The sequence below is a fragment of the Theropithecus gelada genome, chromosome 9 (genome assembly GCF_003255815.1).
Source record: "Theropithecus gelada isolate Dixy chromosome 9, Tgel_1.0, whole genome shotgun sequence".
Lineage (NCBI taxonomy): Eukaryota > Metazoa > Chordata > Mammalia > Primates > Cercopithecidae > Theropithecus > Theropithecus gelada.
Window position 1 is genome coordinate 80366026 of NC_037677.1, and position 15591 is coordinate 80381616.

The window sequence follows — 15591 nt, forward strand, 5'->3', positions numbered from 1 at the left end:
CTATATATTTCAATGAGTTAAACCTGTAAAATATTGAGGAAAAGAATAAATGCCATGTTGTAAGCACAGAATAAATATTTTTATTTTTCTTCTATTTTTCAAATGTAAGATCATAGAAGAAATTCAGTAGATTTTAAATGAATGAGACATAGTTATCAATAGCCGTTAAATTAGCTCATTTAACCCATAGGTAAAATTCTAAATATATATCTCTACCTACACAAATTTAAAGTTGGTTAAATAGATAAGAAAACTATATGTGATGACCTCATAGAATGAATTATTCTAACCAGTCATATCTCAGATTCTTAGTTACAATGAATAAATGATCTCTCAAGATTTGTAAAATATAAAACATATTTTTCATTATCTTGGGTGTTCCTTAACAATCAAATTTTTTAAAAAATGCCACCCTTCATGTCTCAGTAAATACCCAATAAAACAAACACAAAACCAAAAACAATTGAAATAACTCAGAATTTTTAATTTCTAGGTAAACAACAAATAGTTTCTCATGCTCAGTCTGCCCCAGTTAGTCTCCAACCCCTTGTGTAGATTGTATAATTTAAAAAAAAAAAAAAAAAAAAATTGTTCCTGAATTTGAAAATGAGAAACCACTGTGTCTATGCATAGTAGGGAAGAGGTAATATGGGGGTTTTCTGATTATGGAAATTTCAGTGAGTGAAAATTAAATGAATTCTGTTTTTTCTTCTTTCAGGTCTCTGTGGTCAATCAGCTGGATATGCAAGTCATTGTTTCCAATGTGCCTCCTACTCTAGTGGAAAAAAAGATAGAAGATCTAACAGAGTAATTGATTTTGTTTCCTTATATATTTATTTTTATATGACCATGATTTTTAACTTTTTTATTTTTAAAATTTTATTTTAGATTCAGGGGATACATGTGCAGGTGTGTTACATGGATATATTGCATAATGGTGAGGTTTAGGCTTCTAGTATGCCAACCACCCAAATAGTGAGCACTGTAGCCAATAGCTAATTTGTCAGCCCTCATGCCCCTCCCATCCTTCCTCCTTTTGGGTTTCTTGATTTATTTTAATTTTAATTTTTTTTAATTGGGTTACTTGATTTATTTTAGCTGTTTAGTTGTTGGAGTTTTTTAGATATTATGATACTAATCCCTTATCAGATGTAAGATTTGCAAATATTTTCTCCCATTCCATAGGGTGCCTTTTCACCCTGATGATTGTGTCACTAATTGGGCAAAAAGTTTTAAAATCAGAGGTAGTCCATCTGTCTATTTTTGCTTTTGTTGCCTGTGCTATTGGCGCCATATTCAATAAATCATTGTCAAATCCAGTGTTACAAAACTCCTTTCATATATTTTATTCTAGGCATTTTATGGTTTGGAGGTCTTATATTTAGATGTTTAATCCATTTTGAGTTAATTTTTGCATATAGTGTAAGATAAGGGCCCAACCTTATTTTTTTACATATGGATATTCCATTTTTTCAACACTAGTTGTTTAAGAAATTATCCCTTCCATGTCTGATTTCTTTTTGTAGATTTTTAAAAAACCTATGTAAATGTAAATTTAGAGTTTTCTTAAGCAGAAATATTTCTGATCCCTTTTTGAAACCTACATTAGTAGATGGAAGTGGTAGTGATAAGAACCGTTAAGACCTGAGTCAGCACTCTGAAGCCAGCACTCCCCCATCCGTGTCTGGGATGAGTGATGAAAATACACACATAACTCAGGTAGCCATCAGGGTGCCAAATAGTTAATTAAATAGAAGAATTTGTTGTTCTAGTGACAAGACCAATAAACACATTAATTCCCTGTGACATTTTTAGGTGACAAGTTATATTATCATCAAAGCCATTTCTGTATTTCCCTCGAGACATCCCTATCTGATGAAGTGGAAAACTAGAATATCATGTGATCATCATTTTTATTTTTATTTTTTGGTAGACCAATATTTTAGGCAATAAGATAAAGTTCCCTTGGTAACTATATAATTAGTACAAATGAGGACACTTGATGAAAGGAAAAATAATGACCTGACATATCCATTGTACAATGGAGCAGGTTTTACAAAGATGAGTATACTCTGATAGCTAAGACCACAGTACCTGGAAAATGGAATGATTGTAGTAAATCTTAGCTGCTATAATAATGACGATTACTCCTCACCTCACTGAATTGGCTGAAATGGCTATACTGAAATTTTTTTTTTTATTACTTTTTAGATTTTAAGCTTATAAAATTGAACAGTCCCCATAAGTAATAAAACATATTCATTTTTGTATTCCACAAATTCCAGTGAGGATCTGCACCACTACAGATACCCTTGAATATCTATGCTCTGATGTATTTTCAGTTGATCTTAGAATTCACCTCTTTGTAAGTCTTGTGGTTTTTTTAATTACTTTTTTAAAAAAATTAAGGCATAGGAGAAACAACTGTGAGAATAACAGTAGGGACACCTAACTACAGCGGACAAATAATTGGCGAATAATTGTCTAAAGAAGAAACTATGAAATGTTTGCATTTTATAACTTCTTTCTACTCCCACTTCACCATGAAACTCAAATAAGAGGAATTTGTGGCTCCAAAATTTCAATCCTTAGGAATCTATAAAAGAGACATTTTGAAAAGTATAAACTTGAGTTTAGAAACACAGAGTTACAGTATTTCTGTATGAATCGGAACTGACAACTTATTTCTCAGAGTTGCTCAAACCCATCTCTTACCTTCTGAATAAAATATGAAAATTCAATTATGATAGAGCTTTACTGAAGTAGTTACTGACTTTATGTGGAAGAGCCTCAATTTTATGAAATATTTATGTAACACCTGAAATGTGCTGTGTAATCAATCTATAGTTTCTAGAATTAAGCTTACAAAACCTATGTTAGAAATGTAGCCAGGATATATATCACATATATAGAATTTATTTGTATAGTATATATAGTGTGTGTGTGTGTGTGTGTATATGTGTGTGTGTGTGTGTGTATATATATTTATATATTTCTAGGAGGAGAGTTGGAAGGCCTCTCGGGAAGCATACCTATGAAATAATAACTGCTAACACATTTTCTTAAATCAATGTAATAAAAATTTGGTTTTAAGGGGAAAGGTTGAGCTCCTTTTTATTTCAGAGAACCTAGGTTCATTTCCCAGACCACCAAAGACTAGCTAGGAAGTCTTGGGCCACTATATCAAACTCTTTGAGTTTTTGCATTTGTATCTTAAAGCTGGGGATTTATTAGTTAAAAAATAGTTACAGATTGTAACTGGAAATTTATCAGTGAATAAAGTGAAGTCCCTGTTGCCATGGAACTTCTATTCTATTGCATAAGAATGGGGATATAAAATAGCAATATTAATAAATTAATATGTAATATGAAGTTATGTAGTGGTAACTGCAATAAAGACAGGTAAATACAAGTAGGAATGTAACAGTTATAAAATAAACTGAAGGCAATCATAAAAATAAAATACAAACCACAAATATAATAATAAATCTTACCATTTATTATTCAAGGTATAATTTACTATTCTTGAAAAAAAGGTTTAGTGTGACTCAGCTTTATTCAAAGCCTTGGAAATTCATGGTTTTGACAGAAAGAAAATTTATTTACTACTTTTTGAAATATTCAGTTGGGGCATTATTTAGTAGAGAAATAACCTCTTTTTACAAGAAGAATGACTTATCTTTAACTCACTAGGTTAATTGTGATTAAAGAAATCACAGTTCTCTACAGAACTGAAGATACCCCAGTATGTAATTACACAATTAAAACCTACTGTTTGATAATAATAGTTGTGCACATTGGAGTAGCATCTTTAATGCTTATCTATTTGAAATGTAGAAAAAGTACAGATTTAAAATTCTGTTTTTAGTTACATATGGCAGGATTTTTAATTATTTCCAAAACTTTAGTATTCAATTAATCACATGGAACAAAGATGATTATAAACAAAGGTGCTCCATGACTTTCACTTCTGTTCTATTTTTGAGGCTTAAAGTGTTTTATTTTACATGGATTCTTAGTTATTATTAGAAGGAACATTATCTTAGTCCAATATGAGTAAATTGTTTATTTTAAGGATTAATCATCTGCAAAATGGCTTAAATTCACAATAATTAGTGTTTTATCTCAGATAACATATTTCACATATATTAAGGTAAGATTTTTTTATGTTGTATGAGTTGGTTTTTCCAAATTTGTACATATTTTTCTATAAGCAAAGTCTACCGAAAGCAAATCACTTATCAAGTCTTAAGATTCCATTGCATATTGATTCCATAAAGAGTCCTGTATGCTGACATGTTTCTTCCAATAGATGTGTTTCTTATTTTAGTGGTCATAATACTCATCATTCATTCACTCATTAACACATTTCTGAATGCTTATACTCTATTATACCAACTTCTGTTTGGGGAAAAAAATTATATATAAAGAAAATAAATCAACTTTCTTAATTAATATTTGCCATCTGAGAGATGTAACATAAAAAAAAAAAAAAAAAAGTCAATCATATTTGTGTCCTTTCCCCATGCCTTCTCAGCAACATAGAAAAAAAAGAAGATTGATAAAAATAAAGGATGAGGCATGGCTGCTACATTTAGGCAGTGCATTTTGTCGAATCAATATTCTTTCTACTTTTTATCTTTTTTACTTTTTAGTATTCAACCTTTTGGAGACAATGGAAAGCCAAAAGAAACAAACAAATAAACAAACAAAATAGTTTCTATGATCCATTGAGGACATTTTCATTTTGCTTTGAGTTGAAAAAAGCTTAAAATCTTTGCGTTGTTGTTGTTTTCAAAAAGAGATAAATGGGATCTTCCCAGATTAAAAATACATTTTATTGGAAGATCAATTAAAAACACTATGTTTAGTTTTAAATCAAATATAAACATGTTTATGTTGTCTTTATTTGCTCTGTGAAAATAATACAAACAAAATTTGGGGGCAACTATTTTGTTTAAGAAAATAGCATGATCAAAAGATATAGATTACAGAAATAAAATTACTAATGCAAAATGAACCATTGTAATGAAGGTATCAATATATTGACTGAATCTTTGAATTGCGCTTCAAAATTTTAGAAGTGTTTGAAATGTTCTTATCTAACTTATGATGGAGAAAAAATAATTGATACAGGTATATTTTTTCCCGAGATTTGAAGGGAAGGGGTTATTCATATTCAAAAGTGAAATTCACTCATAAAACACTAAGAAAAAAAATTCGGGCCGACTTTATTTATGTTTTCATTTTAAGATCTAGAAATTCGGAAGAAAAGCAAAGAAAGACTGAGTGGGTAATCTTAAGTTATATTACAATCTGTTTTTCTCCCCACAAATATCATTCAGTTCAGTTTATTTTTAAGATCTTTTGCTTGTACCAACTAGAAGATAACTAGAAAATAGTTGTGTAAAAATAAGGACATCATTATATATTGTTTTATCAAAACATTTGAATCACAGTTGCTTTATGGAGATCTCCAAAATACGTAGTGGACATTTATTTCTTTTAAAATTCTTTCCTCTCTTCCTCCTCTTTTTTATGTTTTATAGCCTAGAAGTTTTGCCAAATTGAACAGCTTATTATTTTTATAATTCACCCCAACCCATAGTACAAGGTAGATATATCACTTTCTTGAGAGACCACTTTAATCAGCAAGAGGCAATTCCTCTGTTCTCTTAATCCTATTTATTATTCTTTTCTACACTTTCTTTAATTTATTCAATTTACCACAGTCAGTCTGTGCTGCTGTTTTTTAATGTGAGACATAAACTCCACAGAATGTTTATGCAAGATAATTCCGTTTGTATCAGAAAGTCATAAGTTATATTTTAGATGCTTTCATATATGTCTAATAAATATTAAAGACTAAATTTAATTTTGTTTTAATTGTCTACTTTATTCCAAAAGAAATACAAGTAGTTTACAATGATTCACACAGGAAAAAAAGGTAAAATACATTAAAAATGAGTTTAGAAAATAAAGCAAACAAACAACAAAGAAATTAAAGAAAGGATCAGAGTAAGAGTAAGTAATTACAGAAATGCTGCAAAGGCCTGTATAGTCCATATCGAGTAATCGCAAACTTGACTTTCACCTTGTTAGGGCCAAAGTGAAAGAGGCAAACAAGCTAAACAAAAAGAACAGACTCAGTTACAAAATTAACAAAACCATATCTCTTCTGGTACAAAAGGACTCCTTCTAAATCTGATTCCAGATTAGGGGAAAATGTTTTTATCTTGTGGGATACCACAGAGAGGTTACCATGTAATGTAATGAACAAAATGCTCCGTGGTACCTGGAGCACCATTTAGATAGAGTCTAGGTAGAGTCCCTGCGGGTCTGTATTAATGGAGGAAAGAAATTCAGAACAGCAGGAACTGCATTCCTGTATTTTTATCCCTCCAGCCATCTGCAATGCCTGTTGATTCATTTAGCAAAGCTTTTGAAAAAATATTGATAAGGACTTGAGGTGGAACTCTCTATGATGCTAGATAAATATAAGCCATTTACCTGAACAAAAGGCTAAGTAGGGTTTATAATCATTAAATCTGAAGAGTTCTTGTAACCATCACAACAAATAGCTAACATTTATAGCATGCTTCATATTGGTTAGATTATGTGCATTTAATGGATGTAGTCTCCTCAATCTATCGTAGAGGATCTTTGAGGTAGGTTTGATTACTTTCCCCACTGTATAGATAAATTCCCTGAAACTTTGAGAGGTTAAGTAATTTCCACGAAGACACAATAGTGGAGTTTTAATTTTAATCTATATCTATCAGCCACCAGCAGACGGAGTTTCCTCTGTTACATTGCCTCTTAGGAGGCAAACCTAATTAAAAACCCAACCCATCTTTTCTTGAGAGTAAGCTGAGCATGCAAAACCTGAAATTCTCATCACATGGTAATTTTAACTCAACTCATCCACACAGACAAATGGGTAATTGAGAACATGGCTGCTGCAATAATTTTAGTGTAAAAAAGTAAATAAATTAAAAGCTAAATCGACCATGAGTAAATACCTGTCTCAGCTATAAAACTATCAGTAAACACCTTACACTACAGTTTTCCATAATGCAATTTCTCGTTAAAATTAATTGAAGATGTACATACAGGTAACTGGATAAGGTAATGCTGTAAATTGAAATTTAAGGGCATCTACCAAAAATAACTTGGCTTGAGAATAAGTAAGTTAAGCGAATCAGTTGTTTATTGACACTCTTAGTTTGTGATTTTAAAATAATGCTATCTGCATAGGAAAAAAAAAATCAGTTAAATAAACCTTTCAGCATTTATTCTAAGAAAGTTATTTAGATAAACTTTGTATTGGACATTAATTAGTATGTGGTACTATACTAAAATATGTTACATAAAATATATTAGCTATATTAACATATTTCTTTAGAAGTTTTCTGTTTTTAAAACTTTTTCTAAAGGTGACATGATTAAATAAACATTAACAGGAGTATGTTATAGAGTATTCAAAGTAAAGTGGAACAATAAAACCTTAAATTAAAATGTAATTTTTGTTCAATAATTGTAATTATCATTCAAATTTAAAACTTTTTTTTCACTTTTTAGAAGACTATTCAAAGCCAGTTTTCTGTTTGTTTTGAGAATGTTTGACATAATCAGATACTGTTTTGCTTCATACTTGATTGTACTATTTACACTTTAAATAGGTATATTGCTACCAAGAAGTCAGATCCAGGGCAATTTTTGGCATTCACTTTTAATTCTTTGTGTGTGTGTGTGAGTGTGTGTGTGTGTGTGTGTGTGTGTCTACATACACTATTGATATAACCTAGTTGTGCATATTTTGGGGATATATGTGATATTTGGATTCATATATATAATGTGTAATGATAAATCAGGATAATTGGAATATCCATCAACTCCAACGTTTTTCTTTGTATTGAGACCATCACAATTCTTCTTATGTAGCTATTTTGAAATATACAATAATTTTTTTAAGTATAAATTACCTGCCATACTGTTGAATACTATAACTTATTTATTTTCTCTCTCTGTAATTTTGTATCCATTAACCATCTTATCATTATCCCGATCTTCCTCCCCTTCTCAGCCTCTGGTAAGCACCATTCTACTCTCTACCTCCGTGAGATCCATTTTTTAGCTCCCACATATGAATCAGAATATGTGATATTTTTTCTTCTGTGCCTGGCTTATTTCACTTTACATAATAACCTTCAATTTTAGCCATGTTTCTGCAAATGACAGGACTTCGCTCTTTTTTATGGATAAATAATATGTACCACATTTGCTTTATTCACTCATCTGTTGATAAACATTTTGGTTGATTCCATATCTTGGCTACTGTGAATAGTTCTGTGATAAATATAGGCATGCAGATATGTCTTCAATATATTGATTTTCTTTCTTTTGGATGTATACCTAGCAGTAGGATTACTGAATCATTTTATAGTTCTATTTTTAATTTTTTGAGGAACCTCCATACTGTTTTCCATAATGGCTGTACTACTTTTACATTCCCCCCAATAGTGTATAAATCTTCCTCCTTAGCCATATCCTTACCAGCATTTGTTATTTTTTTGTTTGCAATTCCTGTTGGGATGAGATAATATTTCATTGTGATTTTGATTTTCATTGCCTTGATGATTAGTGATGTTGAGCATTTTTGCATATGCCTAATGGCTCTTTGTATATATTATTTTGAGAATTGTCTATTCACATCTTTGGCCCATTTTTATTTATTTTATTTTATTTTTTATTATACTTTAAGTTCTAGGGTACATGTGCACAACGTGCAGGTCTGTTACATATGTATACTTGTGCCATGTTGGTGTGCTGCACCCATCAACTCGTCATTTACATCAGGTATAAATCCCAATGCCATCCCCCCCCGCCCCCTCCCCATAATAGGCCCCGGTGTGTGATGTTCCCCTTTCAGAGTCCGAGTGATCTCATTGCTCGATTCCCATCTGTGAGTGAGAACATGCAGTGTTTGGTTTTCTGTTCTTGCGATAGTTTGCTGAGAATGGTGGTTTCCAGCTGCATCCATGTCCCTACAAAGGACATTAACTCATCCTTTTTTATGGCTGCATAGTATTCCATGGTGTATATGTGCCACATTTTCTTAATCCAGTCTGTCACTGTGGACATTTGAGTTGATTCCAAGTCTTTGCTATTGTGAATAGTGCCACAATGAACATACGTGTGCATGTCTGTTTATAGCAGCATGATTTATAATCCTTTGGGTATATACCCAGTAATGGGATGACTGCGTCATATGGTATTTCTAGTTCTAGATCCTTGAGGAATCGCCATACTGTTTTCCACAATGGTTGAACCAGTTTACAATCCCACCGACAGTGTAAAAGTGTTCCTATTTCTCCACATCCTCTCCAGCACCTGTTGTTTCCTGACTTTTTAATGATTGCCATTCTAACTGGTGTGAGATGGTATCTCATTGTGGTTTTGGTTTGTATTTCTCTAATGGCTTTGGCCCATTTTTAAATTGGATTATTTGGTCTTTATCTGTTGAGTTCCTTATGTATTCTGTTTATTAATCTCTTGTTGATTAGATAGTTTGCAAATATTTTCTCTTATTCTGTAGGTTGTCTCTTCACTTTGTCAATTGTTTCATTTTCTGTGTAAAAGCATTTCTGCCTAATGTAATCCCATTTGCCTATTTTTGCTTTCATTGGAAAATTCATATTTCTTTGGAGTCTTACAAAATCTTTGCCCACACCAATGTCCCGAAGTCTTTTCCCAATATTTTCTACTAGTAGTTTTACAGTTTCATGTCTTATGTTTAAGCTTTTAATCCATTTTGAGTGGATTTTTGTACATCAAAAGATCGTGTTTTGTTCACTGATATATTCCACGTGTGTGGAAAGGCATCTGGCCCAGGATAGGCATTCAATAAACATCTTTTGAAGGAATGAATAAATGAAAATTTTCCTACTTAACACTTGCCTGAGTTTTGCTATAATTCTATGACACAGCCCTGAATCCAATTTATTTTTTTACATTTTTAAACTAGAAAATATAGATTTATATGAAGAATTTTACCACAAAGTTAGAGAGGAAATAGGGAGTTAAATATATTTTTTAAAATATAACTCTATTGTTCTTTTATTCCCATTATAAAGAAATTTAAGCAATATAATATATGAAGAAGAAAGTTATAAAAGGTAAACTCAAAATCATAACATCCAGCTCTAAGCCTTATTAACATTATATAAACATCACTGTAGACATCTTTCTTGATATGTGTGTGTATGATACAAATATTACGGGTTACATAAACATCATTGCAAATATCTTTTTCTTTGTGTGTGGGGGGTATAGGTATATATGTAAGGAAATCTATGTACATGTAGGTAATGAATATAGATATAGAAAATATTTAGTATATAGATATAGACTATAAGTGAAAAGATAGATTTTTACAAAATGTGTTCTCATTTAAAAGGTATTAAATTTAGTTTTATATAAATTTATAAGAAAAAGACACAGAAGTAGTTAAGATTAGGCTGTATCTCTTTTTATCATAAGATAGACTTTATCCCAAAAGATCTTTAAAAGTTTAACAAAAAAGTGCTCAAGGTGAAGACATTATTTCATGTTTTAAATGACATACTTTGTTTTTAGATTTTTTTTCATTGTTCCCTGCTACCATGAAGATATTAGTACAGTTATATTTTATTCCACATCTAATTTTTTTATATATATGCACAACGTGCAGGTTTGTTACATATGTATACATGTGCCATGTTGGTGTGCTGCACCCATTAACTTGTCATTTACATTAGGTATATCTCCTAATGCTATCCCTCCCCTGTCCCCCCACCCCATAACAGGCCTCAGTGTGTGATGTTCCCTATCCTGTGTCCAGGTGTTCTTATGTTCAATTCCCACCTATGAGGGAAAACATGCAGTATTTGGTTTTCTGTACTTGCTATAGTTTGCTCAGAATGATGGTTTCCAGCTTCATCCATGTCCCTGCAAAGGACATGAACTCATTCTTTTTTATGGCTGCATAGTATTCCATGGTGTATATGTGCCACATTTTCTTTCTTTTTTTTTTTTATTATTATTATACTTTAAGTTCTAGGGTACATGTGCACAACGTGCAGGTTTGTTACATATGTATACTTGTGCCATGTTGGTGTGCTGCACCCATCAACTCGTCAGCACCCATCAACTCGTCATTTACATCAGGTATAACTCCCAATGCAATCCCTCCCCCCTCCCTCTCCACATCTAATTTTTTTAGTGACATGAGTCTGCAGTATTGCACTGAAAAATAGAAAAGAACCCAAGCACAATAGATCTGTTTCTTCACTGTAGGATGGCACAAAATTAATCTATGCATATATGAAGGATTTCCTTGGAATATGTCAAATGAATGCCAAAATGCACTGGAGAAGGCATAAATTGTTAGACCAAAGTATTGGGACAGACAGCCACCTATTGCATTGTATTTAACTATGTACTCCTGTTTGTGTTTTGATTTGTGAACTGATTATACTAGTGAAAAGTATACTTTCCTATTAATTCCACAAATTAGTTAAAGGCCTTGAATGAATTTGAGACAAAGAAGAAGCTTATTAATGGAAATATTTAAGTCAAATTAATAAAAATAATATTCATTTTATAGAATAGTTACTGTGTGCTAGGAACTGTGTAAAAGCTTTATTTCATTGAATGCACATTCAACCCCATGTGGTACATTATTTCCTCGTTTTCTATTTAAGGAAACAGAGATGGCCAGATGTGATACTCACACCTGTAATCCCAGCACTTTGAAAGGCCGAGGTGGGCAGATCACTTGAGGTCAGGAATTTGAGACCAGCCTGACCAACATGGTGAAACACTGTCTCTACTAAAAAACACAAAAATTAGCCAGGTGTGGTGGTGCCTGCCTATAATCCAGGCGTGAAACATGAGAATCCCTTGAACCCAGGGGGTGGAGGCTGCAGTTAGCTGAGATTGCCCCATTGCACTCCAGCCTGGGTGACAGAATGAGTTTCCACCTCAACAAACAAACAAACAAAAAAACCTGAGACTTTGAGAGCTTAAGATTACTTGTCTAAGGTTATGCAATTGATAAGCAAAGGAAATTAAAACTGAAGCCAAACCTCTGTGCTCCTCAATATTATATCATTATTGTTTGTGCCTCCTACAAAATGTCAAGAGTATAATATGGTTTGACGCCGAGGCCCCTTATTTTTGTTAAATGGCATAAATCTCTCACGAAAAAAATCCGAAAAGCACAGTCCAAATGATGTTAGACTAGTCTATGTCTCTGAGTACATCCATTATCTTCAGGTTTCCAGTTTTTTTTTGTTTTTGAGATAGAATCTTGCTCTGTTGCCCAGGCTGGAGTCACTGCAACCTCTGCCTCCCAGCTTCAAGCGATTCTTCTCTCTCATCTCCCAAGTAACTGGAATTACAGGCATTCAACTATTAACTGGTATTTGCCAAGTGAATTTGTTCCTCCTCCTTTTTCCCACATCATCTTTTCTTTAGTCTACTTCAAGAATATCATCAGAAAAGAAATTGCAAAGCTGAGAGACCAGTGGGCGTGGTGTGGTGACAGGAATGTTCAATAAGACAGATTTCAACAGTGCTGGGTTACAAACATTTAAAAACAAGCAAACAAACCAACATTTCACTGTTATTGGTAGTGTCTCCTGGCATGCACTGGTAGAGCCGTTTCCTCCAAAGTTTATAACCTCATCATTCTAGTAACAAGGACAAACCAAGCACATGCAAGACTCTTAAGGCAATATACTTTCAATAGAGCAAGAAATATGACAATTGTGGCATTAGAAGCAAAAGTTATTTTCTGATGTATAAAAGAATTTGAGAATATATTGCCCTTCTCCCCCAAAAAAACCTCCAAGTATAGACTCAAAAAAGAGCATAGAGTCTATAAATTTTAGAATGTTAATCATATATAGTAATTAAAATTAAGTTATTTAAATTTAAACATCTATAAATATTGAATTATATGCTCTTAATGTTTATATACTTGGATTAATAATATAAAGTTTTTAATAAGGAATGGGACATTTGTGAAATGGTAATAATTCATACTTTCAATTAAAATCCAGTAATGCGATGGGAAAATTATTTATTGATTAACATTGTCTCTGCTTTTTAAATTGAATATCAGTAATTTATACAAGATAGTATATGTTGTTTTTATTCACCTAGTGTCTTAGATTTGCATGCCATATTTTTATCTTAACGTGGTTATCCTTCCATTGCAAAATATCTCCACATTCTCCCATTGCTGTGATTCTGCAAGGATTTTTATACCTTTGGGAAAACAGGCATCCTAGTCCTGCGTCTTAGCATATAGCTTCGTGTCATGTGTCACAGACTCTAGTGGGAGATGTAATTTGTGACACCAACCATGTGAAGTCAAGGGTTCTAAGACCCCATGTCTTCTATAAAGTATAGACAGCTTTATTTGTACAGCATATTTGGCATTTCCCATGAGCCATGTAAAAGCTCAAATGGTATCATAAATTCAAAAAGCTTAAAGTTAAATAGGACATGATTGGTGACCTTTTCTACCTTATTCAGCTTCTAGCATCATTGGGAGCTAAATGCTGAAAAAATATAGAGAATGTTTTTCAAGGGTTTATGTTCAGTAAACATTAACAAAAACCAGGCTGTCATCATTTTTCATTTACTAAATGTCTTTTCAAGTTGAGAGTAATTTTTTTTCCCCAGAAAGCCCATTGGACTGTCATGTTTGTACTTTGCTTGATTTATAGGATCTTGGATCGCTATGTTCAGGAACAAATTCCTGGTGCCAAGGTTGTAGTGGAGTCCATTGGTGCTCGCCGACATGGAGATGCCTTTTCCCTAGAAGACTACACCAAATGTGACTTGACTGTCTATGCAATCGACCCCCAAACCAACAGAGCCATCGATAGAAATGAGCTTTTTAAGTAAGTGTTTTGTGTTATCTGTAACAGCTCTTTGGTTACAATAGCAACCATAGATGCTTCTGATTTGAGGCTATAAATACTTAACGTTTAAAACCCACCAAATAGTTGTTGAAAGTGAAGTGTAAGCAAGGAAACTGAAACAATACCTAGGGTTCTCATGCCTAAAAGTTTTCAGGTCTAGGTGTGGGCTACAGTGACTTCAGAGGGCCCATTTTCTTTATAGGCATCAGATGACCTGTTGTACTTATGAACAAGGAACAGTTCCTTGAAATCACCTGCTGCCAGCTCTGCACTCTTGCTCAAGGGTCCTGGCTATTTGTGAGGAAAGCACAGATTCTTAAAGGGGCAGTTTTTCTGTAATGATTTTCATCTGCTTGCATTTTAAGAAGAAATCCAGCTTTCTTACAAGTCTACTAAATCGGCAAAAACCAGTATCTGTTTTTTTCTTTAACTTAGAGGTGGAGAGCAGGTGGGATAATCATTCCCATTTAAGTTAATGCTGTATGTGAGATTTATCCTAGCATGAACTTAAATATTTGAGTTATAAATCCTAAAAATAAATAAAATGCACAATCTTAAACAAAATCCTGCTACTTACTTTCTTTGGATGTTATTCGAGCACACTTGAATACTTTAAAAAAAAAAATTGTTAACAGATTTTTCTTTACTCTAGTGACACCTAGTGTCCAACAGGGTCTTGGAATGAAATTCTATCTAAATGAAACATTTTTAGTTAAAAATATATATTGATATACAATCATAATAGCTTATATGTGCCTGTATATACAGTCATGCCAAACTCTATATGTGAAAAATCATAGTTTAGTTTTTCTTTGTCTATACTTTTTAAACAGCATATAAATATATCCATATACACATTTACAAATATATCTATATTATGTGTATGTAGATTTATTTTGTAAATATCTATTTATTCAATTTTTATTAAAATTAATAAATTCTAAATTTAGTTTTATTTTAAATGTGTTCATCAACAAAATTTCATCACTTCTATTTTGGTAATAATAAACGATTTAATATCAGCCAAAATTTTTTAAAAAACAGTTATTTAATATGTTACTCATCTTTTTTTTTTTTTTTTTTTTTTTTTTTTTGAGACAGAGTCTCACTCTGTCGCCCAGTCTGGAGTGCAGTGGCACGATCTCAGCTCACTGCAAGCTCCGCCTCCCGGGTTCACGCCATTTTCCTGCCTCAGCCTCCCGACTAGCTGGGACTACAGGCACCCATCACCATGCCCAGCTAATTTTTTTGTATTTTTAGTAGAGACAGGGTTTCACCATGTTAGCCAGGATGGTCTCGATCTCCTGACCTCGTGATTCGCCCGCCTCGGCCTCCCAAAGTGCTGGGATTACAGGCGTGAGCCACTGCGCCCGGCCTCATCAATTCATTTTTAACGGACATATGGGCCATGTACAAAAGAGGACACTAATTGTGGAGGAAATATAGATGAATGAAGTAATAGCTCTCACTCTGATTTTATACTCACCACCAAAATGAAGCAACATTTAGATCTACCAAGCCAATTTTTTGTAAGTTTTATTAATTTAAAAAGTTGATTTAGGGATAAACTTTCAAAGTAATTCATATATTCTTTCCATTAATTGTCAGAAAATTA

The 15591-nt window shown here is 32.6% G+C and overlaps 1 protein-coding gene across 16 annotated transcripts in view; it reads left to right on the forward strand.

The window, feature by feature from the left end:
- The window catches only part of PCDH15 (protocadherin related 15), a 1828063-nt gene that overhangs the window by 1776590 nt on the left and 35882 nt on the right, over positions 1–15591 (forward strand). For all 16 annotated transcript variants that reach the window (XM_025396095.1, XM_025396103.1, XM_025396104.1 and 13 more), the window contains 2 exons: positions 719–807; positions 13779–13955. In XM_025396095.1, coding sequence (XP_025251880.1) covers positions 719–807; positions 13779–13955 — 266 coding nt within the window. The remainder of the gene's footprint in view (positions 1–718; positions 808–13778; positions 13956–15591) is intronic.